This window comes from Carassius auratus, chromosome 19, assembly GCF_003368295.1.
Source record: "Carassius auratus strain Wakin chromosome 19, ASM336829v1, whole genome shotgun sequence".
Classification (NCBI taxonomy): Eukaryota; Metazoa; Chordata; class Actinopteri; order Cypriniformes; family Cyprinidae; genus Carassius; species Carassius auratus.
Window position 1 is genome coordinate 11521032 of NC_039261.1, and position 27202 is coordinate 11548233.

The 27202-nt window shown below is 40.3% G+C and overlaps 1 protein-coding gene across 1 annotated transcript; it reads left to right on the forward strand.

The window, feature by feature from the left end:
• The first annotated feature begins 15273 nt into the window (after positions 1–15273).
• Positions 15274–20933, forward strand: trappc3 (trafficking protein particle complex subunit 3). The gene is made up of 5 exons (XM_026288867.1): positions 15274–15438; positions 16561–16658; positions 18508–18607; positions 20260–20442; positions 20533–20933. The coding sequence occupies exons 1-5, from the start codon at positions 15397–15399 to the stop codon at positions 20650–20652; spliced, it is 543 nt and encodes a 180-aa protein (XP_026144652.1). The 5' UTR covers positions 15274–15396; the 3' UTR covers positions 20653–20933.
• The last annotated feature ends 6269 nt before the right edge of the window (positions 20934–27202 follow it).

The following is a 27202-nucleotide window of genomic DNA, read 5'->3' on the forward strand; positions in this document are numbered from 1 at the left end:
TGAGCAAGAAATCATTTAGACAGATTTATGATGATGAAAGAGGAGCAGATCTCTCTAATTGTAATATGTGGGTGTTATCACATCCCGAGAAACATGTCCTGCTGTTTTAATGGTTTGGACTAGAGTTCAGGAAACAAAAGAAATCTTTGGGTTAAGCTTCTGTACAATGGTTGCCAATAATAGAGAAACTCATTCGAGGGCTGTTCATTATCATTTGCTTGTACAGCACTATAAATCACACACCTTAAAGCCCAATCTGAGGGCATGTTTTATGGTTGGGCATTAAACTGGTCTGCAGGCATTTACAGAAGAACACAAAGCCGTGATCTGAATGTGCATGAAACGAGTCTGTTTATTGCAACAGCTGATTTAATCGATGTGCTGTTGATATCTGTGAAATTATTTGTTGGTTTTCATCAAGTGAATCATGTAGTCTCCAAAACTGGAAATGTTATTGATTTACTACGGTGAAAAATGGACTGCCTTATAAATATAACGCTCTTCTATTTTAGAAAAACACTGTAAGTAATGAAAGTACACAGATTCAATTATTAAACCCTTTACATTGAAAAGGCTTAGTTAATGCTTAGCTTCAAGGTACAGTACATGCATAATATAACAATTTCAGCTGGGATTTTCACTTAAGAAAGTACAAGAAGCAGCATGATCTCTTGTTTTCAAAAGAGACGTCACACATTCATTTTCAGAAAAGGAGAATGCAGGGGTTTTCAGTCAAATATTATATATGCCCTTACATAATGAGGCTAATGACACAGCTCAGAAGTGACTTAACCAATTGTTTCCTCTGCCTTCATCTTTCAGTCTGGTCCCTGTGGCATTCATTAGGGTCTTTGTGGTTTTAATAAACATATTTCGAGTTCAGGGGTCACCGAACACTCAACATTTTTCTTCTAAATGCATACTACTCACTCATGAACATGACAGGACTTAATACAGGGAACAAAGTATTTCCCTTACTGCCTCAGATGGTTGGCATGGGAGAACTGAACTTCTAATGTCACTTTTAACAAATACAGCCAATAAAACCTTGTAAATAACTTAAAGGTCTATGCTGAAGCATTCATCACCAAATAAGAAGTTATAGGTGCAATTGCTATGTAACCCAATTCTACTAATCTATTTTCTACACCAAGTTGTATCCATCACAACAGAACCCCATAAATATTTTAAGAAAATGATAGTATTTTTGTATATTTTTCTCTGTTGTGTCTGCATTCTTTGCAGCTCACAAATACTTAACTGCAACATCAATGCAGAGCAAGAAAGAAAATTAGACATTTCAGAGAATGCCCACTTGAATGGATGCAGATGTTGTTTCATGGATGCACTGTGCTTCCGAGTGAGTTCTGCACAGAAAACATCCCACTCAGCAGATGTGAAAACACGTGAAAAGCCCCTCATTTACATTCAAGCTGTATGTGAAAGTCAATTTGTGTGCATGAGTGCGTTCACATTGACGTCCGAGCAGTGCATGAAAAGTAGATGTAAATTCCTCACTTCACAATGACAAAATGGTGGCCGGAACTATTCATTTTGAAGCCCATTACATTGTATAACCAAGGCAAAGTGTTAGATTAGTTTAATGTGCACATTCAGCTTCCTGTAAATTCTCGGAAAAACACTGAAGAAAGTATTTACAAGATCGATCTCTATTTGCAAACATTGTTTAAATCCATCCATATCCTAAAGTTCTCATCAAACACATGACAAGCACTTGTAGAGAAGTGGTAGGTGTGTGATGTATCTAATAGCTCTAGACAAATCAAAGGGGATAATCATGTTTTGGAGACATGGGAGGAATTGAGGCAGGCTGATAATATATTTAGCGGTGGGGTGCTGTCACAGATAGCGATACACACTGAGCAGTATCATAAAGTGTTCAACAATCTCCAAGTAAACATCTCAGTGCCCTGAACAAATTCTGCACCACTCGTTAAGTCTCATTCACTGTGTCTATATAAATTTGTGTTTGAACATTTTCATGAAGAAATCAGTTCATCAGTGCATTTGCAAATAAATTTGGGAATAAATATCTAAATAAATGTGTATACAAAATAAAGGCTACATACAAATTAAAATACACTCAAATTAAATTATATAATATAAATGAGAAATGTATTAACTAAATGGTTCAACAAATCACAAAATATGCACAAAAATATCAAATCACATGTAATCTATGTCCGTATAAAAGAGTAAAAGTGTGCATCTTTACAGAACAAAATTATTTCCCTCATATGGAAGTTGTGTATTACACTAAACACTAGCTAAGGTTAAAAAAGCGTGTTTCTGCAGTAAGAATAAGAAAAACAAAAAGAAAAGGAACAAAAGAAGACAGAATTTTTATAAACACAGAAACTCATCAACATTCAATTTTTTTTTTTTTTTTTTTTACTCAGAATTGCAAGTTTACATCTTAGAATTGCAAGAAAAAGTCTAAATTAAGAGATATAAACTGAAAATTGTTACAAAAAAGAGAGAGTAAAAAATGAGGTAAGAAGTCAAAATTATATTATTATTATTATTATTATTATTATTATTATTATGTTTCTATGGTGGAAACAGGCTTCCGTAACAGGCACATCCTCCCTGCAGAACAAATTCCTGTTGTGGACCCAGCTGAATTTTTTTCTGCGCATGAGTAAAAATGCAATTAGTAAATGACACAGAGATTTATTACAGCAGAATGCATCTAAGCTCAGTTAGTTAACCTATGAAGATTATCAAATGTATATATTAAACTGCTCTTTAAGAACACGTGGTTCTGGAACTCCCACGGTTCAGAGACCATGTGGGCTGCGGTCAAAGCACTTTATCGCTTATCCAGTTGTCCAAACAAGGCCAAACCATCTCTTCAAACATCCCGCTGGATACATAGTATTTATTCTGAGATTTCTCACCGTAAATTTTCAGCCGGTCAGCTCTGGGCGCTGGTCCGAAACGAACTAAGTTAGGAAGTTGAAGCACAGCATTGTAATCCTTTGCCATTTAGAACTGCCTACGATCAGATCACATTACTGAAGCAGCAGCAGATGGTTTGGAATCTTATATTTACTTTGATTTAACGGCTAGTTTGTAACATTTATAACATCCCCAATGTGTACACTTTATAGGATTGTTGATTTTATAATGAATGTACATTTGTCATTCTGACAAATATCGTTTCTTGTAAATAAAATATATTAACAGCCATTGTTATATTTTATTCATGTTGCAATTTACTCACATTAAAAAGTATATTCATGCATATACCACTGTGCAAACATTTGGGGTCAGTAAGACTTATTTATACACTTAAAAATGGATGCATTTAATTGATCAAAAGTGACAGTAAAGTCTTATAACCTGTAAAGAAAGATTTCTATAATTCAAATAAATGCTGAAGGATTCCTTAATAAGATAATGAAATAAAATAATGCATCAAGAAACTCAAAAATATTAGATTTGTTTTTAACATGGATAACATTAAGAATTCTTTAGCAGCAAATTATCATATTAGAATGATTTCTAAAGTATCATATGACACTAAAGACTGGAGGTATGACTGCAGAAAATTAATCGTTACCATCACAGCAATAAACTACAGATTAAAATATATTAAAATAGAAAAAAGTTATTTTAAATTGCAATACAATTTCACAATATCTTTATTGTTTTTACGCTTTTGAATGGTAGTGTATGCTGTATAGTTTATGAAAACCATTGTCTAAAAAATTTATTTTACAAAAAGTCAATATAGTGTAAACTGTAGTTTAACTGTAAAATATAATATATATATATATATATATATATATATATATATATATATAATATACTATAAAATATAATATTACAATTCTCTTGTATGTTCTACCACTTTATATGACATTTACTTTGTACTGCTTCTGCCTTCTTAACACCGCCCAATTTAAATAAAATATATATCTACAGACAGCATTTGAGATAGGTTTATTGATTCACCATCAGAGCTTTCCCTGGCAAGCACTCTTTGATAGGAAGCCTGACTAAGGTCTGCATGGTGTTTAGTCCTCCTACTCAAAACACTGGTTGCCATGGAGCCTTAGCTGTGGTGTCTACCCCATCCTTTGCTTTCTTTTACTCTCTCCCTCCTTCTGTGCTTTCTAATTTCCTCATGGCACTGGTCACCCTCCCCTGCTGGAGGCTGCGATTTCATAGTGTGATATTCCCTTTTCAGCACTCTCTCTGTTACTCTAAAATCAGCCAGCGTAATACAGACATCACAGTCCTCTCCCAAACAGATGGTCTCATTTTCAGGAAAGGCGCTGTTCCTGGACCAAAGATGCTGCTGTGTGATTAGAGTTATTATATGAGCCCTTTGAAACTCTAGCATAAGAGCTCTGATATAGTTTAAAGTGATAGTTCACTCAAAAAAAAAAAAAAATACATTTAATAATTTCCTATTTATATGACTTTTGTAGAACACAGAAGGAGATATTCTGAAAAACATTCTTCAAAATATCCTACTTTATCCGCAGAATATATCGGACCATTTTTGGAATGCCGGTGAGGTTGAGTAAATGATGACAGAATTGTCCTCTTTAAGTAACACATTTTTGATATAGCATTTTTTTTTTTAGTCTAGCTCAGCTTTATTTAGTGAAAACACAAAAGAATATTTCCGCTAAGAAGTGTCAACATTGTGCTATCCAACATTGTTCGGTTTCTTTGAGCATCCCTACCAGCTTGTCACAGGAACGTTAGCTCAACCAGTGGCAAGAGTTTGAGGCGAGACTAACCAATTGCAGATGTTTTCTGGAAAACGTACAGTCTTTAAAGTTGTCATGAAACCAAAGTAGTCTTTCATCTGTATTCTGATATACACAATGCAAAAGAATGTAGGGCAGGACTTCGTTCATTCATTGATTGTTGACTGGATGGAGGAAGATCTGAACACAAGCATGCAGTTGATTGTAAGGAGGGATTCAAATAATTTGAGAATACTTTTTGTGTGCAAAGAAAACAAAGACTAGGACTTTATTCAACAATTCTTCTCTTCCATATCAGCCTCTGCCAAGCATTCGTGAGTTTGGGTGAACTAACTCTTTAAATGATTTGAGATGTCTACCAGAAGACCAAGATATGACATTTTGAGTATTAGGTAGAAGAAAGAAAAAAAAGAAGAAAAAAAACATGCACAGATAAACATCCATTTTGAAAATACATAAGGTGAATTTTCATCTCATCCCAGCTTTAAAAAAAAGGTGGCTATAAGCAACATTAAAAAAAAGCATAATTTAAAATAAGCTTGAATAGAATAAAGTCGATGACAGTGCTCTCCTATATTGGTTTGAATCTAAGAAATGAAGCTCTGGAAGCATTGCAAGATGCATTCATGCCAAAAAGCATAAATTCAATCTAAATTTTACACCTTGTACTTTTGCATACTTTAGATTCAATCTGACAAGGCACAAGCCTCCTTCATTGGGTGAGAACCTTTTCGGTTTTCTGCTGATCTTTGCACTTAAGAGACTGGATTTATAACACTGCCAAAAGGATGCCAAATGATAACACGGGAGAGAGGGCTATCCTGGCTCACCCTCACTGTAGCTAATGTAATAGATGAGGACAGAGCAACTAACATTATCCAGTGTCCCGTTATAAGCTAAAAAAAAGTACATCAAGGCCTTCTAAAGCAGCCTTTGTGTGTGTTTTTTAGTCCTCTTATAATGTAGTGTGAAGAAGAAAGTTTTTGCAATGCAACCCAGGGTTTATACTTCAATCTTTGCTAAAAGTGGAACAGATGACTCAAAGATATTTTGAATTTGCTGCAGATTAAATATCTGTGGCAAGAGTGATACGAACATAATCTCAAACCCTTTCCTTACGATATTATGCCTGAAATTGTATTATCTCTCCATGCAAAACGGCAACAGAACTTTTTTTTCTCTTTAGTAAGCTGTATGAAATGAAATGATACTTTAAAAAAAATAAGAAATACAAGTGCATTTCTGCATTTTGAAATTATTATCACGTATTAGCTTAAAATAAAGCCTGAGAGGCACATCATTGATTTTCAGACTGCCACTGGCTGCCCCATAACTCCTCCAGATCAAACCTCTAACAACTGCTTTCCTTCAAAGCTGCAGTTTTAGAGATTGTTGTGAGAATATATCCTGTGAAATGAGGATAATACCTTTCCCAACGGCCAGATTGTACTGTTTCTGTGTTACTTCTTTGCTAGGCAACATTCCATGAAGTTCAGCCAGAGATCACTGACATATACAGTAGATGCACGCTGTGATGGGTGGACCAAGCAACATTATGGTAGAATAACTAATCACTACTCTGAGAAATGATTCCTAAAGGCCTTTAGAAATCACAAATAATTCCACACAGACTAATAATTTGACTGTGTATACCATAATGTTGTCACTTAAGATTTAAAAAGAGAAAGAATCCCAAATAAAGTACCACTTTAAGTCTAAGCCAGCCTTTTCCAAACCTGCACGAAATTCCCTTGGTATTCGGCAATGACATGCCAAATAGCTACAGAATATTTATATATTGTGATATGACGTCTGCTGCTTATGATCTCACGAGTGGGTGCACAAACTACTGGGTTTGCTGGTAGCCTATTTACTTTGAGGTTTCGCTGGTATTTGCTCTGAGTGCATTAAGTTATTCCAAGTCTGTTCTGAGGAGTTTATCCATCATTTCCAGTCTGTACAGCGTGAGAAAGAAAACATCGGGAGAGAAAGTGAGACAGCTGCTATTGAACAGGCAGAAACTGAATTTTTCTCCTCAAGTGAGATCAACTGACTCAGCACAGCGTGACATTAAGTGTTGTTGTCAAAATATCAATTTTTGGAGCTCTGCGAATAATCTTTTTAAGGAAATATCACACATTTTTTTTCCTGCAGGATATGAATACCACTAAGCAAGTTTATGATAGCTCTAATGTACTCAGAGATCAGATTCTAAGACGGTCTGTATTTGTATCAAGGATTCATGGTCACGCCACACTATATCACCTGTAAACGTACATGTAGTTGCACAGCCATCTAGTGGAAGAACAAAGAAATGCCACAGAACCGCGTCTGTAAGGACAAATAGAGCAGTTTGGACTGTTGTTTTAAATCAAGAAAATATTGGAATGGCAGTTGGCAAATATAGAGTGGTTTAGATTGACCGTTTTCAATTTGTGATGAGTAAGATGTTAAGGACTGGTCAACATTCTAGTGAAGAAAAAATGTTTCTTATATGAGAGATTATGTAAAGTGACCTAGCCTAAGCATTATCATAAAATAGGCTTAACTTCGACAAGTGTGATCAGGATTCCTAAAATAAATTTATTTTGTTACATTTGTGAGCAGGCCGCTGTACATTACTCCACGGTTATTTATCAAAATATTATTGATTTCAGTTATGATTTCTTATCTCATAGCAGGGTTATTCAAATATTGCCCTGGAGGGCCAAAGCGGTGCAGAGTTTGGCTCCAGCCCTGATTAAAGTAACCTGCCTGTGATTTTCTAATGATCCTGAAGACACTGATTAGCAAACTCAGGTGTGTTTGATTAGGGTTAGAGCTAACCCAGATAGCATGTACAGTAGTAATTGGCCCAAGCTCGGCTGCTGAGGGCATCGGCGAGTGTTATCCGGGCCGAGTGTGGCCCGCAGTATGCTCTGTGTTTGTGATGCGGCTGTAAAGCACTGGACCGATTCCTGTTCAACCGGACCGAGTCTGACTGTAAAGTCCAGACCACTTCTGAAAATGACTCTGCTTGGTTCAGTCATAGATGGTTACTTAAAATGGCAATAATTAACATAAAACTGTGTTAAACTTGACTCAATAACTTTACAGTATCTTATCATGTTAACTAGGCTAAACGTTAAATGTCGTGAATTTGTCAAAAACATTATCTGCCATAATAAAAAAAAAAATTAAGAGTGCTTTATATTACAAAACATTCTCTAATATTTATAACAGTAGCAGATCTATATTTATAAAATGCATGAGGTCATTCCTACGCTTGCTTATATGTATTTTGAACGCTAATGGCTTCATTTGCGCTCTCAGGTGATTTATTCACCTTCACTTGCGCAGCGTTGACGGAGTCTCGAGTCTAGGCCTACCTGTGCTCATTGAGAAAGTTACTTTTAAAATAATACATTGTAATATTGCGTTACTCCCTAAAAAAAAGTAACTCATTATGTTATGTAATGTAATGCGTTACTTTTGAGTTAGGGTCTACTTTTTAAAATACTTTTAAAATCTGGGCAGGGCTTGCTTGTATTTTTTATTTATTATTTTATATATGAAAAGCCCTTTCAGAACAAAGATGAAATGAGCAATGCTCAGGCTGAAGGAAATGTAAATTCATGTCTGTGAAGTAGAGGGCGCAGCTCAAACTAATTACATGAAGAATGTGACACTGGAGAAGAAAGTCCACCATTATTCAGCAATAAACAAAAATGAAACACAAATGTGTTATTTTTGCTTACTAAGGTTTAATTGGATTGTCAAAGGTCAGCAGTAAATACATGGTTTATTAAAATGGGATAAAATACATAAATTACATTTGTCTTATTTAACATAATTGTTACAGGGGTGTATACTATTCTGGTTTTGGATTTGACTGTTTTTTATTAATTTTGAGGGACACTAAATCTGTTTTTGTGCAGGTAAGATGAGTAAATACATGTTCATATTTAGTCTAGAACTAAGCATCAAGATTCACAGAGCACACATAACACCTCTGCACTTACTCCCGATTTCTCATGGCAACACGAGAGCTGTCAGTCAAGACATGGGAACAAAGTAACGTCTCGGTTACGTACGTAACCCTCGTTCCCTGATGGAGGGAACGGAGACGTTATGTCGACCGACAAATGGGGTCTCACTTGGGAGGCCAATCATCTCTGATTTTAAGAGAAAACGCCAATGAAATTGGCAAGTGGATTAACACACCTGAGCCACTCCCCGTGCCAGCGGGTATAAATAGGGCGACAGGTGCATCCACTCATTAGGTTTTACGCTGAGGAGCCGAGAACGTGTCCCGGCAACAGCGAATGGTTCAAGGTTGTGGCATGGGGACATAACGTCTCCGTTCCCTCCATCAGGGAACGAGGGTTACGATCAGGTCATGCCTCCCCAGGGACCGGCCGTCCACTGCATCGTGATGGGCTGCAATCACCTTCAGGGTGGAGGGTGACAGCCCACGCTCCAGCCTACCTTGCAGGAAAGAAAGCACGACTCTGACCGGGCATCTCCGGGGGTCTTCCCGGTGAGAAGAACACCAATTCGTGAACAGACTCCACTTCAGAGCATAGGCCTGCCTCGTAGAAGGGGCTCTAGCCTGAGTGATAGTGTCTACCACCGCTGGGGGCAGATCACTAGGTCTGCCGCGTCCCGTCTAGAAGCCACACATGGAGGTTCCAGAGATCTGGGTGCGGGTGCCAAATGGTGCCAAGCCCCTGAGAGAGAAGGTCTCTCCTCAGGGGGATGCGCCAGGGAGGGGCTGTCACGAGGAGCATGAGTTCCGAAAACCAGGTCCGGGTGGGCCAGTAAGGCGCAACCAACAGGACCTGTTCCTCGTCCTCCCTGACCTTGCACAGTGTCTGTGCGAGCAGGCTCACTGGGGGAAACGCATACTTGCGTAAAGCCCGAGGCCAGCTGTGTGCCAGTGCATCTGTGCCCGGGGGGCCTGGGACAGGGAATAGTACAGCTGGCAGTGGGAGGACTCGTGGGAAGCAAACAGGTCTACCTGGGCTTCCCCGAATCGACTCCAGATCAGCTGGACCGTCTGGGGATGGAGTCGCCATTCCCCGGGGAAAGTGGGCTGTCGTGAGAGCACGTCGGCTGCACGATTGAGCTCCCCCGGGATGTGGACAGCACGCAGCGACTTGAGCCACGTCTGACTCCAGAGGAGGAGATGACGGGCGAGTTGAGACATGCAACGTTGACGGTTTGATGTACGAAACAGCCGCAGTGTTGTCCGTGCGGACCAACACGTGCTTGTCCAGCACTAGCGGACGAAACCGTCGCAAAGCTAGATGCACTGCCAGCAACTCCAGGCAGTTGATGTGCCACAGCAGTCGAGGTCCTGTCCAGGACCCTGAAGCTGCCTGCCCGTTGCATGTCGCGCCCCAGCCCGAGTTGGAGGCATCTGTTGTGACAACAACGTGCCGGGACACTTGTTCTAAGGGCACGCCGGCCCGTAGAAAGCAAGGTCCGACCAAGGACTGAATAGGCGGCGACACATCAGTGTGATGGTGACACGATGTGTACCGCGGCGCCATGCCCATCTCGGGACTCGGGAGTGTAACTAGTGCTGAAGTGGTCTCATATGAAGCAACCCGAGCGGCGTGACTGCGGCTGCGGATGCCATATGCCCCAGGAGCCTCTGAAAGTGTTTCAGCGGTACCACTGTCCTGCCTCTGAAGGAACTCAGGCAGTTCAGCACTGAGTGGGCATGCTCGCTGGTGAGACGTGCCATCATACTCACCGAGTCTAACTCCATACCGAGATAAGAGATTCTCTGCACAGGGGAGAGCTTGCTCTTCTCCCGGTTGACCTGAAGCCCCAACTGACTGAGGTGCCGAAGCACGAAGTCCCTGTGATCGCACAACTCTTCTCGGGACCGGGCCATAATGAGCCAGTCGTCGAGATAGTTGAGGATCCTGATGCCCACTTCCCAAAGTGGGGCAAGGGCGCCCTCCGCGACCTTCGTGAAGACACGGGGGGACAGGGAGAGCCCGAAGGGGAGGACCTTGTACTGCCATGCCTGACCCTCGAAAGCAAAGCGCAGGAACGGTCTGTGACGAGGGAGGATAGAGACATGAAAGTACGCGTCTTTCAGGTCGATCGCTGCAAACCAGTCCTGGGGCTGGACGCATTTGATAATGCGTTTCTGCGTCAACATCCTGAACAGGAGCTTGTGTAGGGCCCGATTCAAGACTCGCAGAACCAGGATAGGTCGAAGGCCACCGCTTTTCTTGGGCACGATGAAGTAAGGGCTGTAAAGCCCCGTCCTCATCTCGGCTGGAGGGACCGGCTCGATTGCATCCTTCGCCAGGAGGACAGCAATCTCCTCGCGCAAGACAGGGGCGTCCTTGACTGCCACCGAAGTCTCGAGCATGCCATTGAACTTGGGGGGTCGCCGGGCGAACTGAATCGCATAGCCGAGTCGAACCGTCCGGATGAGCCAGCGTGACGGGTTGGGCAGCGCAAGCCACGCTCCAGATACCGTACAAGTGGCACCAAAGGGACAGTCGACATACCCGCAGTGGTGCAGCGAACTGGCCAGAGACGCGTGGAGAGGCGTTGCGTCTCCGAACCGCGACCTCTTGGCCGCTGGCGAAAGGGGGCGTCGTGGGTGAGAATGAGGAAGCTGTGCGTCGCTCATTGTCAGCCCACGAGCCTTGCAACTCGGAGGAAGGAGAAATTGCTCTTCCAATGAAAATGTGGGTGCCACTGGCCGTTCGACCAGCGGCGGAACAGAACCAGAAGATTCTCCACCCGGCCCTCCTCCGGGGGAGGGAGTGGCTCTCTCTCCGCCATCTCCTGAAGAGCAGTTCTCCGCATCTCCGAGTTGCCCGTGTCAGGGCCGCTTAGTCGACTTCCTCGAGGACTTGCAGCCGGGAGTGACACGGGGGGCGCCGCTCTCCTGCGCGGGGCTCGACGCGCCGGCCTCGAAGAACTCTCAGCACGGGGCGGAGCTGGTGTGGAGGACGCAGGGGGGCGCCCTCGGCGACGAGCAGGCTGAGGCACTGCCTGCGACGGAATGGTGGCAATCGGAGGATCACGTCGTGGCAAGATGTGCTGTATGGCCTCAGTCTGCTGTTGTTCTGTCAGGAACTACTGGGCACAGCCCCTGACAGCGTCGCCACACAGGACAGCCTGGGACATGGGAGCATCGAGAAAATGCACTTTGTCAATGTCTCTCATACAGACCAGGCTGAACCTGAAACGGCACTACTGGACCATCAGAGTGGACATCGCCTACCCGAGGGACTGCGTTGTGACTTCCGTCACCCAGAAGGGGGAGGTCAGTCGCCATGCGCAGCTCCTGCATCAACCTCGGGTTGGTTCTACCCTCGTGCATTGTTAAAGCCTTGGCTTGTTGGGTTTGCAGGATAGCCATGGCATGCAAAGCAGAGACAGCTTGGCCCGCAGCACTGTAAGCCTTGGTAGCGAGCGCGGCCGACAGCTTACAGGCCTTGGGTGAGGGGCGCGGACTATCCCTCCCAGTGGCGGCGTTTTGCGGACACAAGTGCACCGCAATCGCACTCTCCTACTGGGGAATGTCAACACACCCCTAGCTGCCTCGCCATCGAGGGTAGTGAGGACGGAGGAACGAAATGAGCTGCTTCCGGCCGTAAAAGGGGCCATCCACGACTACATCACTTCCCCATGCACATCCGGGAAGAAAGGAACCAGAGTAAAACGCGGTTGTGAGTCGCGCTCCACACCGAGAACCAATCAAACAGCCATGAGCACTCAGAGCTGGGCGGTGCATTCACCTCCATCCTGATGCTCACAGCTGCCCGGGCAAGCACGGCTGTCAACTCTGGGTCCAATTCGGCAGTGGCGACAACACCCGAGGGGGGCAGCCCCGCCGAATCTTCATCCACAGAGGTCAACAGCCCATCCCCGATGCTGCAATCGACATCTGATCTCCGGAGGCAAACTGAATGACCCGTTGGGACTGCCATAAGACAGCCCAGCAAAATCACCCAGCAGCTGCACAGGACAAACACTGCGGAAGGGGTAAGAGGTCCGTGGGGCGTGGCCCGGCGGAGAAGCTCTCACTGTCACCTTCAAATCTCCCAGAGCACTAGCCGGCGGTCCTCTGCTCGAGACAGAGAAACCAGAACGGGAAGTGACAGAGGGGTCTGCTCCCTTCCCTTTAAGAAACGGGAGACGCGATCACAGCGTTGCCATGGTCACACACGCAGTGCGTGCACGAACCATCCACGAACGCGCCTTCAGCGTGCTGAATGCCCAGACACGGAAGAGAGCGAACGTGGCCGTTGTCAGAGAACAGGAAACGACCGCATCCAGAAGGACGCGGACAAAACAGCGTCTTGAAAAAGACGCGAATCGTCCGCGATTTGCTCTTTTAGGAAATCTGCTCTCTTAGTTGAAGCGCCCAGGGGAATCGCTGAAAGGGACACCGCTGTTTGCGCCGTACCGCCAACCAGAACAGCTTCCCGACACAGCAGATGAATGGCTTTGTGGAGTATAACAGCTTTCATACAACCACTCGGCTCCGAAGCAAAAATCTAATGAGTGGATGCACCTGTCGCCCTATTTATACCCGCTGGCACGGGGAGTGGCTCAGGTGTGTTAATCCACTTGCCAATTTCATTGGCGTTTTCTCTTAAAATCAGAGATGATTGGCCTCCCAAGTGAGACCCCATTTGTCGGTCGACATAACTCGTAGTGACCGACAGATAGGGAACTGGCATTACTATTTGAAAAGGTAAATCAGATATTTCCTTCTAAATTAAAAAGTAATGTTTTACTTTACTAGTTACTTAAAAAAAAGTAATCTGATTACCTAAATTACATTAGCCTAATGCATTACACCCAACACTGCAATTTCCCTACAGTGGCTAATAAATTGGAAATCTCGCACATTCACAGAAAAATATGTTTGTGCTTGTGTCTTAATGGTGTTATAACATGATGCTCAAGTTAAAAGAAGTTTGAACTAGGAAAAAAACAACATCCTTAGTCATTGTTTTTCTATGCCAACGTGTGCTAGACAAACATGTTTGACCGTTGCACTTGTGTCTCCTAGCTTTTGCAGTGTCATGACACAAAAACATGGCACTCAGGTTAAAAGTTCAACCTAAAAAAAAAAAAGAAATGATTTTTTTTATGCCCAGCATCTTGCATTTTTGCATTCCATTTTCTGCACTTTCATTGATGACTTTCTAAATATGCTCTAAAATTGTGGCGCTTAACTATAAAGAAGTTTGACCCTCTATAAAACATGCTTTCCCACTGTTTTTCTTTTAACATGCCCTAGACACATGTGTTTGACCTTTGTACTCACATCTCGTACATGACATTCTAAAATGAGACACACAAGTTGAAACACACACAGTAGGCTAGTGACAATGACCCTGAATTTTTTAGATACCCCTACCGGAGGTAGAACTAAACCCAACAATGTTTTTCCTCATCTCTAAGGTCTTCCATATATGAAATGGATTCTACAGTGTTCTAAAAACAGCACTCAAGTTTTAAAAAGTTTGACTTTTACAAAAAGTGCTTTTCCATTGTTTTCTATTAATATGGTGGATGTGTTTGACTGTTGCACTTGAGTCTTGCATCTTTTGTACTACAGTCTTGCACATTACACCATGTTCCAAAAACACATTGCTCAAGCTCATGTTTAAAAACATGTTTTTCCATAGTTTTTCTGTTAATATGACAGACGTGTTAGACAGACGTGCATCTTTTGCAGAATCTCACCTTACACTATTGTCCAAAAATGCAACACTCAAGTTAAAAGTTTGCCATGCACCGAACCGGTTAAAAGTTAAACATTTAAAAGTGCATACATTGCGTTTTTTCCACCGCTTTGCATCTCATACTTTTGCATTCCCCTGTGCTTTCATAGATTTTTCGATGTAAGGGTGTTTTTCGTAGCGTTTTGTGTAAATGGCGCCTAACATGTGAACATCTCAGAATGCACTGCACCAGTTCTCTTGTCAACATTCTTTACCTGAAATGCAATTGAGATGCCAACTCCTAGAGACCCTGACTAAATAAATAAATCAATAAATAGATATAAAATTTGTTCGTTTGAGTTTAAATTATTTTAGCTTGTGAGAAGAGACATGTCCAGGAAAACAGAATGGAATCTCCTGATCAACATCTCAGTGTTTAATTTGCAACACTGACCTTTTGCTTATTATGGATCTTATTTATAATTGACATGAACAACAAATATGGATCTGAATATAACACAAGTACAACTATGATGTTTTCCACAATGTTATGTTTTGCTTTGATCTAAACTTGAGGTTGGAACATGCAAAAAAGGCATCCTAATTTTGAAATGATAAATTGACTTTCCATACTACAATGCCATATTACAACTCCGAGCTCCACACTACTAATGTTGTGGACTGGTGGTGATTAAATGTCATATAAACACATGGTCAATGATTCAGTAAACTCCATTAGGTTACACGAGAAACTTTTATCTAGTCAGAACTACAGATTGACTATAATACCCACAATCCATAGAAGAAAACACTTCCGGTGAGTCCGCTGCGATTCAGGAAGTAAATCTATTATAGTGACAGGAACAACATCACGGGACTCTCATTGCATTGAGCAGATTAATAAAATATTACCTGTGACTGATCTGTACACACCTGTAATATAAGACAACATGTCTAGGCAGTCGAACAGAGCCACAGACAGCAAGAAGATGGTGAGTTTGTCTTGTGTTTCTGCAGATCTGAGCTAAATGCATGCAGCTAGCTAAACATGCTATTATAATAATCGGAAAATAAGTTTGTTTGAGCAGTGTTTGTATTTTGCATACATATAAATAAAGCGTAGTATACATGTTACCTAAACGTGCATTCGTATCTTCCACTAGTTTTTTTTTTTTTTTTTTTTTTTTTTTGTGCTAAGACATGAGACTTTCAGTCAGTCAGTCAATCGTGGCTGGCTTTTGAATAAAAAATCTTGTGAAATGCTTTTTTTTTTATATATATACATAATCGTTTGAGGGAATTATAATGATATAGGCCCATTGGTTAGAATGATGCTTTCATAGCATTATGCATTGTGTGTGATACTTTTTATTTTAGTATAAGTATTACTGCACTGGGCAGTAGGTTATAATAAGTATTGATCCACTCTCCACACGGAACAAACAGTACAGTAGTGAAAGCAGAGAAAGTTTATCCAGATGTGTCAATGCAAGCATCACTAGAAATTACGTTTTGTTTACAGTTTGACATGTAATAATTAATGTTTTTAATAACTTCACGTTGTGCCGTGAGAGGGCGCTCAAGACCACTGTGTGCCCGCATCCATTCACTCCTGAATATTACTAAAGACAATTTATATATATAGTATATATATATATATATATAGTTATATATTAACTTTTTTTTTTTTAATTGTGACCCAGTGTACTCATTTTGAAGCTTGATTTGCTATTTGGATCCTCTGAAATCATGCAGAAGAGCACAATCTTTAGGTTGTAAGTTCAAGCAGACCATGTGCTTCTGTCATTAAAGAAAAAGGGGGCTATTAAAAGTATCTCCAATGTTAATGTTTCACTCCAATTTATATGCTTATAATAAATTTTGAAAAAAAAGCAGGTGTATTAATTTACCATATGCATAATAGAAGCATTCCACTAGAAATCTAAGACCTTTGGATAGTTTTCTGTTGTTATGAAATTCCCATTTTCTGATCTAAGAAAAGCAATTGTAATATTTTTTATTAAATTGTTAACAGTGGTTAACCAGTAAACACAGTGAATATTGTGAACATGGTGCTGGGTAATTTTGAGCTGTCTTGTCTTTCCCTTGAACAGAATTCAGAATTGTTCACTCTCACTTATGGAGCCTTGGTCACTCAGTTGTGTAAGGACTATGAAAATGATGAAGAAGTCAACAAACAACTGGATAAAATGTGAGTCTGTCTTCCTCCGTTTCTCACCTATCCGTCCAATCGGGTCACATTAAACAGTTAACAAATTACGTTTTCCCTCTTTTCTAAGATTGTAGATTAAAGCAGTCTATGAAAGTGTAAGGATTAGGCGCTGGAACTGGTCACCTTTTTTCTTTCTTTTTTTGTTGTAACAGAGAGGGTTTAGTGTGGGTGTTGTATAGTCGGTGTATGCGCTGGGTGTAGGCTGTTATATTAGGTGTGGTGATTGTGCCATCCAGTCTGCTGAAGTTGGGTTGGGTGGTATGAAGTGTATAAAATGTGCCACTCTAGGTTTTTCGAGAGCTGTCTTTCTCCCCACCCTGTTAAATGAATCGCCTAGCTTTAGGTTACACCCCTGGTTTTTCAGATGCCTGATTGTGTTCCCCACTTGGCTGTACTTCTCAGATTCAATTCCACTGCTTGAGTGGATCCAGATGAATGAGATGGATGAGAGTGTTGATGGTCTATTTTTTTTTCTGTTTGCTAGTTCACATCTCATGTTGTACAGCACTGATTCTTTCAGCTGGTGGGTTGCGAGGCAGGAAAAATCAAAAATAAAATGTATTTAAAACATGTTGACTATTGTTATGTTTTTTTAAGTAAGGCTGCATTTATTCAGTCAAAATAAAGATAGAAAAAAGCAATATTCTGAATACATACATGTTTTCAATTGCAATATATTTTGAAATGTATTTTATTAAGTTAAAATTAAATTTTCAGCATCATTACTCCAGTCTTCAGTGTTACATGATGCTTCAGAAATCATTCTAATATGCTGATTTGATGCTCAAGGAAAGAAATCATAATGTAATCAATGTTTTAAACAGTTGTAATATTTTTGCGCAAACCGTGGTACTTTTTTTAGGACCTTTGGTGACTAGACAATTAAAAAAACAGCAGACCTTAAACCAGTATATAGTTCAAATAAATAGTCTTATCAATTTTTCAAAGGAAAGAGAAATGCCCTCCATGTCCAATCAAAATCTTCATCTGTCGCTTGGTAGAAGTTCAAAACCTTGACGTAAACTACGCAGGGTTAAAAAAAAAAAAAAAAAAAAAAAAGCAATAACCCACACTACAATGTGTTTTCACTTATTTTCTTTGGTGTTAATCGCACTGAGATCTCACTCAGTACATTTAAATGCACTTATTGAAATGTATGAATGTTTTCCTGCACTAAAGGCTGTGCGTATCTCATTTCCAGTCATAATTTTGCATATTATTGGGCCTGTTCAAATAATTGTATTAACTAATTTTTATGTTTTGAGCAAGTACATGTTTGTTGCTTTTATTTGTAGTAATAGTTTGGTACTGTGTCGGGTCGCCACTTGATGTTCAATGAAAAATCTGAGCCCTGACTCAAAACCAGTCAGGAAGCTCTGTTTTAAAGATTGTGGGAAAGCAGTGAGGATGCGTGGAAAGCCCTGAGATGCTTGGAGTCCAGCAGTTGTGATTTAGAGAATCAGTGGGCAGCGTGTGTTCTTTGGCTGGGTGGTCTTTTCATTTAAACCGTGCCTTGAACTAATCCAGTAGTCCCACTGATATTGTGTTTGGCAACATGTCTGAAATACAATCTTTTTTTCCCTCTTGCTTCTTTAAAGCATTAAATATAATATAAGCAAAAGCGAGATTTGACTTTCTCTCCATCCAATAAGTTTGTGTCTCTCCTTTCGAGTGCTTGAAGCTAAAGGGCTTTGGTAAGACCTTCAAAGTAAAAAGAGATTATAGTTCTTAGGGTTGCGTCGGTGGGTGAAATGAGGGCGATTGAAAGCGAAGTTGCTCTGACAATGACAGTTTCACAGTTTCCCTTCTCTTCTTCCATCCTTTCAAGGGGATACAATATCGGAGTGCGTCTGATTGAGGACTTCTTGGCTCGGTCCAGCGTGGGGAGGTGTCACGATTTCCGAGAAACGGCCGATGTCATTGCAAAGGTAACGTGAGTACTTGGAGCCAATCAGAGCGCATGCTGAGCCCTCCCTTAGGCCAAGCGAGAGAGAGAGAAAGAGAGAAGCAGGAAGCAGGCAGGCATGTTAATGCGCAAGCAAGTGACTGGAATTTGAACTTCAACCTGCAGTAGCCCACATATTTTCTTAGCTTTCATCACAACTTTCTACCGTTTTAAATTTTTCACAGTCACAGTTTGAGAAACATCCACGCTATGCTATCGCAAAGCCAATTGGCGGGCCGTTTGTGTGGCGTTGGAGTGAACCGAGACACTCGTGTTCCTCTCGGCGTGTTTTCTTTGGTCTGCGAGAGACACGGACTCTGTTTTTTTTACGAAACAATGCACCTCACCCTAAGCGTATAGGGTTCAACTTCACACTGACAGGATTGACAGAGCGTTCTTCCCTCTGTCCGTCACCTGTCCATGCTTGCTTGGTCTCTGTCTGTCTGTCTGTCTGTTCTCCTTTCTTCTGTTTTCTCTGTCTTTCTCTCCTCACTTTCCTCCACGTGTGCCACGTTGTCGAATGTTAATCCAGAATGCATCAGTTTGCTGGGACCTTGATCAGAATCCTAAATCTCTGGGTGTTAAAACATTTTTTATTAAGTCACTGAGGGTTATAATGTGTAGGATTTTGTTTAATTGTTTATGGTTGCTGAGCAATGTAGTGACTGGGAGTGTTAATACAAAATTGTACGCTCACAGGTGTGTGTATTTTGGCTATTTTACGGCTTCAAACAGAGCACATCCATTTTGGAATGAGGATGAAAACCATTTTTTATTGTGGAGTTACTTGTTGTGTAGCGGTTTTTGCACTAATATTCTGAGGATGTAAGAGATTCACAGTACTTAAATTCTGTTCAATATAAGTCAATAATTGTTTTCATTATAATATTCATTCAATTTATTTTTACCTTAAAAACTAAAAGCTATTGCTTTATTGCTCCAAGATGTTTTTATTTTTTATTAAGTGTTTATATGTGTGTGTGTGTGTGTGTGTGTGTGTGTGTGTCGTATTATTTACAGACTATTACAGTTATTATATATTATAGTTATAGTAATTAAAATTGCTTTTATTTGTATATTTTTACTTTTTTTACTTTAATTTTAATCATTTTAATTTTAGTTCATGTTTTCGTTAATGTGCATTTATCATTTTATCGTTTTGGGGTTATTTTTATATTTGTGTAATATATATATATATATATATATATATATATATATATATATATATATATACATTATAAAAAGTAATAATAATAATATAAAATGTAGTCTTAATTCTAGCCAGGTTTCTAAAATAAAAAGAAAGCATTTAATGGATTATCTAAAATTGTTAGTAGTTAAATGTTTTTTAAGTTACTTGAATCTCCAGCAAAAATTATCACATTTTGCTATACTGTTAAATAAAAAATAATCCATTTTTTGGTCTTCTTATGGCCTGTCCTCAAAATGTCTTTTCAAACCCGCACTGTGCAGTTGGGCAAAAAAACAAGTCACTTCAGTGTCAAAGTTGTGAATACAGCACCTAAAAAGAATGTAGCAGCTCTGCAAATTCACTTAATGTGGCCCTGACATCATAGATGTAGCCAAGCGAGTTAACATGAAGACTCGAGAGCCTTTTTGTCTTCACATTAACAGGTAGCCTTCAAGATGTACTTGGGTATCACCCCCAGCGTGACCAACTGGAGTCCTGCTGGAGATGAGTTCTCTCTTATCCTCGAGAGCAACCCCTTGGTGGACTTTGTAGAGCTTCCTGACAACCACAGTAATCTAGTTTACTCCAACCTGCTCTGTGGAGTGCTGAGAGGAGCCCTTGAAATGGTGAAGAGCATGTCTGCGTGAGATGAATCGATGATCTTCTGCTAACCCTCAATCACTGTTCAAACTGAAGTTATTTTTCTACTTCTGCAGGTTCAGATGGCAGTGGATGTGCGATTCGCTCAGGACACACTAAGAGGTGACAATGTGACAGAAATTCGCATGAAGTTCATCAAAAGGATCGAGGAGAACCTGCCAGCTGGAGATGAATGAGACTGAGAATCTTTTGATTCAAGAGACTTTTTTTTATGTTTGATTAGAAACCAAAAACTATTGCAAGTATTGCAATGCGAATTCACTGTCAAGAAGACATCTCTTGATGTGTCACCAAGGATGGCATGTTCTTTCACCTGGTCCATGTTTTTTATCTCTTACAAATACCTTCTTAAGTTTCTATTTGTATGTCAGTTTTAGGGCCGTGCAAAAAATAGAATGCGATTTTTCATGTGCATCTCATCAGTAAAGATACTCCTTTAATTAGAAGTATATCTCCAGCACATGCGTTCAGATCAGGGTTGCCGGGTTTTCACAACAAATCCTGCCCAGTTGCTTCTTAAAACTAGTCCAAAACTAGTCCAATCGCGTTTCCGGGAGGTTCCCTGATAAAAATTGCTTCCCCGGGTTAAAATATACATTTTTTGAAAGGGTTTCCCTGGTAAAATTCACATTTTAGGGGCTAAATATCACGTTATTGGTATTGGGGTTGCTTCAAACCGCGGACTTGGAAAAAACAATCGCAGACTTGGCAACACTGGTTCAGGTGGAGCAGCAGTTACTACACAGAGCCGTAGTCTACCGACAACTAACACAAAATCGACAAAGAAACGACTGCGATTTTAACATCGATTTTGTGTAGATTGTCTGTGGTTGTTTTTCATGTCCGCGGGTCAAAGCGACCCCAATACAAATAACGTAATATATTATTTAGCCCCTAAAATGCGAATTTTACCAAGGCAACCCTGCTAAAAAACGTATATTTTAACCCTGGGACGCAATTTTTTTTTTATCGGGGAACCTTCTGGAAGCGTGATTGGACTAGTTTTGGAGTAGTTTTGAGAAGCAACTGGGCAGAATTTGTTGTGAATACCTGGCAAACCTGATCTGAACGCACATGCTGGAGATATACTTCTAATTACAGGAGTATCTTTACTGATGTGATGCGCATGAAAATCGCATTCGATTTTTTGCACAGCCCTAGTCAGTTTGTCTCCAGTATATTTTCTGTTATTCTTTTTGCATTTAACTCATAAATATGGCACAGAATGTCTAATTTATATAGTCAAGTATCTTAATTAGATTGAATAAACCATTAACTACCAACAACTGTGGCCAGTCCCTTCATTTAGCGTTCTTCTACTCAATAGGCCTTTGACACAAACTAATATTTACTCAGTTGCAATAAAGCGCTCATTTGAGTGGACCGTATCACACTGCTGTTTTAATGTCCATAACACTTGTATCAAAAACAACTTTTAGATGGCTAATCTAAAACTAACATTTGAAGAAAGGGCCCCATGTTTGCCAAGAACAGAGACGCAGTCTTTTGAGACACACATGTTTAGTAGAGAGCCAGTGGTGTTAAGGGGAGTGTAGGGGGGGACAAGGTATGTAAATAATGGGACCTGTGTGTGCCAAGCCTGGGGCAGATCCCTCCACACGTATGTAATGAAGTGTCACGGCAGCCCCCATCGCCGTCTTCAACTTGTCTTGTATTGGCCATTGCGTCGTGGGACTGTTATTCCTACAGCGCGGCAGCACGATGTGGTTAGAGTTAAACAACAATAACAAGGGCCTAATTCGTCTCAGATGTTTACTCAAGCAACGTGGAAGCAATCAGGGCCTGGAGGGTCACTGGTGCGTGTGCAGGACAGGGCTGTTTTGGGAGCCAGTGCGTTTTAGTGGTGTAGCCGAGGGGTTCACGGTCACGCTGACCAGTGGGAAGGGGAAGGCCGTTCGCTGAAAGCCATTCATTTCTCCGGAGCAGCTCAAAGTTCATTCCTGACACCTGTTAATCGCTTTACGTCATGATCTGGGCTTCTTTTTCCAGAATTCCACACCTCGTCAATCACAAATGGAAAGACATTTACTGCTTCTACTACTGCTTCCAATAAGCTAGTGTATGGGTTCGGGTTTATAAACTTTAGCCCATTCAGATGCAGTTTTCATGTGATTTGATTCACACTGATGTGTTGAATAATGCATTCATTGTGTAAGTGTATTGGTTTGTTTCTTTGTGCCACTAGAGGTAGCTGTGAGCATTGTGGTGGGTGACCTTTTTTTCTCTTTCCATTCTCATGGATTTTTCTGTGTTTCTCTTTAATTTGGTATTTGATTGCTCATGGAGTCCACCAACTGCTTGTTTTTTAATCTCTGGGGCTGGGAAATTATTTTGTGGAATATGTTCCTTATCCACTCGCTCTTGATTCAGGGACATTTACGAGAAAAACAGTGGAAAATGTATGCGGAGCCCTGTCAGGCCGAATCCCTCGTCCCCTCTCACTAGATTATGCATACAATGTATGTATTCTGTACAATGTGTATATTGGAAAGCGAGAGAAAAGGAAATGGTTTCACGCAGACATTTGATGTAAATCATTTGGCTGAATTAGACCCCTGTATCATGTGGATATACAACTGGGATTGTGTATTGCGTGAAAACTTGTATCACTATTCCATATGCTCTCAGGAATTTCTCTTGCTCCTTCTTTCTTCCATCTTAGCAATCCAGGATATCTCCTTGGCCAAGCATCCGAAACAAAGTGATGTGTCAGTGTTTATTAACCATCACGGTCACCGAGAAGAAGAATGGACTCCAGATGAGATGACCTTCTCATCATCTTTCCTATACTTGAAGGGGTTTTTGTTTTTTGTTTAGTTTTTTCTCTCATCTGTACGCTCATATCGCTGTGACCACCATATTAGGCCAGTACTGAAATTCTTCATGGAGAAGGCACAAAAGAATTCCAAGAAGCCCTTTTCTACCATAATTAATTGATTTTTACAAGCTATTTTTGTTGCATTCCTAAAGATAGGTCAGTGGTAGCAAATTAAAGAATTGACACTTGAAACGTCTTGCATTTTGTGTAAGTTCTGTTATATGGATGGATTTTTGATTGGATTTTTAGATGTGGTTGTTGCACTTCAAAAATTAATGTGAGTGTTCAGTCGATTGTGGAGGGGATTGGTTTGAGCAGTCTAAATAATTGGAGAAGTTTTCACCAGAGATCAGTCATTTTCACAGAATATTGCAATTTCGATTTTCTGATTAAACATCACAAAGTCAAAAAAAATGTTTTATTTATGAATTGTTCTTAATATATATAACATGCATTTAGAAAATAGATTTAAAAAATATTTTTTTTACTTTCATGTGTTTTGAAACCTGTATAATTATTTGAATGCAAATACTAGATTAGATGTCTAGCAGGATGTCTAAGTTGCTCTTTTGCATACAATGAAATTGAATGGTGACCAAGACTGACAAGCAAGATTTTCTGTAAATATCTTAATTTTTTTTCATACTGTGGAGGTCTTACAATGGCATGTAGTGCATATACAAAAAGCTGGTCAGCAGAAGGAAGCATGAAGTGCTCCAAAATTTCTTGGTAAATGAGTGCAGTGACTTTGGTTTTCAAAAAACACAATGGACCAACCCCAGCAGATGACATTGAACCCCAAATCATCACAGATTGTGTAAACTTAACACTGGACTCCAAGCAACTTGGGCTATGAGCTTCTCCACCCTTCCTCCACACCTTGGTTTCCAAACGAAATACAAAACTTGCTCTCATCTGAAAAGAGGACTTTGGACCATTAGGCAACAATCCAGTTCTTCTCCTTAGCCCAGGTAAGACGCCTCTTGCGTTGTCTGTGGTTCAGCAAATTCCTTGACACATCTGTGCGTGCATCTTTTTCTTCCAAACTTTTTTGTTCCACTCAACCTTCTGTTAAAATGCTTGGATACAGCACTCTGTGAACAGCCAGCTTCTTTGGCAATGAATGTTTGTGGCTTACCCTCCTTGTGAAGGGTGTCAATGATTGTCTTCTGGACAACTGTCAGTTCAGCAGTCTTCCCCATGATTGTGTAGCCTAGTGATCCAAACTGAGAGACCATTTTGAAGGCTCAGGAAACCTTTGCAGGTGTTTAGAGTTGATTAGCTGATTGGCATGTCACCATTTTCTAATATGTTGAGATGGGTTTTGATTGATGGTTTTTTTGTTAAATGTGAGCCAAAATCATCACAATTAAAAGAACCAAAGACTTAAACTACTTCAGTCGTGCATTATATTTATTACACAAGTTTCACAATTTGAGTTTAATTACTGAAATAAATGAACCTTTCCACGACATTCTAATTTATTGAGATGCCTGTACTTGTTGCCAGTCCACTTTCATTACATGGAATAGTGCAGAGTGAACATTAAAAATGTTCCACAGAAGAAAGCAAGCCTTACGGGCTTGGAACAGCATGACTGTGAGTAGTAACTCATGACAGACTTTTTATTTTGGGGTGACTGTCCCTTTTATTATTTTATTAGGACAGTTCTAGCATACAAGTAGCAAACGTTACGTATGCTGGAAACGAGACGGTACACACCAATCTCATTTAAACCCTCTAAATGCAACCATGTGCAACTATATCAGAAACAAATGCTGAATGGCACGCTGAAACAATAAAATCCTGTGGACAGCCTGCTGCTGGCTCACCATTACTGAATCCCCCTCATCCATTCTTCCGTCTTTCTTTTCTTCTCACTTTCTTTCTCTGATTCTTCCACTGTATCCCCTACTTTCAAGCCTTGCCAGGACAAAAGGATTGGCAGCGAGATGATGGGAGGTCAGAGGAGGGAAACGGTGCAGGGCAAGACCGAGTGCGTTTCAAAAACACACCTTGTGGGAATATCAACATGCCCTGGAGTGCGGAGAACCGACCCAATGCTGGAGAGCCATCATAGCCCATCGCATGGTGTCCAAGTCTCCCACAGCTGTTCTGGAGCACAAAGGAGATGACACACGAATGGATGATCTTCCCTGGCTCGCAGGAACAGCAGCATGCACACTGTTTCCAGTAAAGGTCACGAGACAGTAAATCAAAGGATACAAGATGGAAATGCAACAAACCCTCTTGTCTGAGGTAATTCTCAGATGTCAAGAAAAGATGTAATTAGATCCTTGAGGAACGCCATATGTCAAATACTTTTCCTATTAGTCCTCAAACATTTGTTTGTTTCTTATTTATTTAATTGATAAAATCTTCTGTGGAACTCAGATTTTCATTTTTAGGCCCCACTATTTACAGGATTAACTTGGATAGGTCACCATATTTATAACATGTAAAATGTGCTACTTCCACTTTCCCATGACTACTGGTATATGCTGATCCGAATCAAACACATCTGGGACAAATAGAGAGCATAAATCCTCACACAGCAAACTCTGGACCTGTTGCCAATGTCTTAAATGGTACTTGAAAGGTCCTCTTTTTCCATTGTATCCCCAGACTAATAGTTCATATCACAGTGAGTTTCATTATTTTGATAGGATTGATGGGAATTAATAAAATAATTCATTTAATTGTTTAATTTCAGTAATATGCCATTGTTTACTTAAGGTCATATGTTGTTGTGTACTTGTATAGTATAATTTAACGTTATATAACAAAATATCAAACCAAGTAGAATTTATGCGAACAATTAAAAGTGGATCTTTTCTCATTAGAGAAAACAAATTTCCATATTCAGGCACTGACAGATTTGGGTATTTAAAAAGCCATACAGGGCAACATATTAAAAAACACCAATGCTTATCAGCCAAAACAGTAACATTTATTTTAAAGAAACATAGCATAAACACTCTTTTCAAGGGAAACATTTTAAGGTTAACATGGTACAGCTGTACATATATGTGGTAGCATTCTAGTTATCAAACATTAGTGGACCATGTTCGTAGTTAATGTGATCCACTACACCTGCAGTTACTCAGTTAGAACATCTGTGCATTTGGGACCTCTCTTTGTTTATACAACAAGATTGGTTGTGAAATGTTCTTAAATTAAGATATGTATGACTACTAAGTAGTTCCATGTTTGCTGACCGAATTAAAGTTGCATATCACTGTGCCATGTTTAGTTTTTAGCTGTTTCTAGACTAAAGGTGACGAAGTAGTTCTATACACAAGAACATTTTAGGAATAAAACCTCAAATTGTCTTTAGATAAACATAAACATTTGGTAACTGGCACAACGGTGTAATGTAGTTATACTTATTTTTGCTGTCAAGTGACAGGATACACTTAACTCACTCAGGTCTGCACAAAGCTGCATTAATGTATGAAAATGCATGCTGTTCATTTGTATGTTGACATTGCAGACTGGACAGTCCTTTAAAATCAAACCGAGCACGTTTCCAAACTAACCAGTTTTCTAACGAATGACATTTCTTGAATACATGATTGCCCTCCTGACATGTTTTTCTCAAAGTCTCTGTTTTAATTAATATGGCTTCTTTTGGAAAACCAAACAAAGCATGACACCGCCGTCCATCACCTGAACATGGCCCACTGGTGATGTCATTACTAGTCCGCTTGACATGAATACGTCAAAGCTGCCGTTCCAATCAAGCAGTCAAGAATGTTTTGAGTTCTTTATTGTGTAATAAACCAGGTCCAGGACCAGAGCCACCCTTTTAACCAATTTTTAAAGCGAATGAGGTTAAAACAGTTCAGTCTTTCACTGCAATAAATGCACATACACTCCACAGTGGA

Coding starts and splice junctions, on each gene's coding strand:
- trappc3 (XM_026288867.1), top strand. CDS start 15,397: ATGTCTAGGCAGTCGAACAGAGCCACAGACAGCAAGAAGATG. Junction 16,659..18,507: donor AACAAACAACTGGATAAAAT/GTGAGTCTGTCT, acceptor CATCCTTTCAAG/GGGATACAATATCGGAGTGC. Junction 20,443..20,532: donor TGAGAGGAGCCCTTGAAATG/GTGAAGAGCATG, acceptor CTACTTCTGCAG/GTTCAGATGGCAGTGGATGT.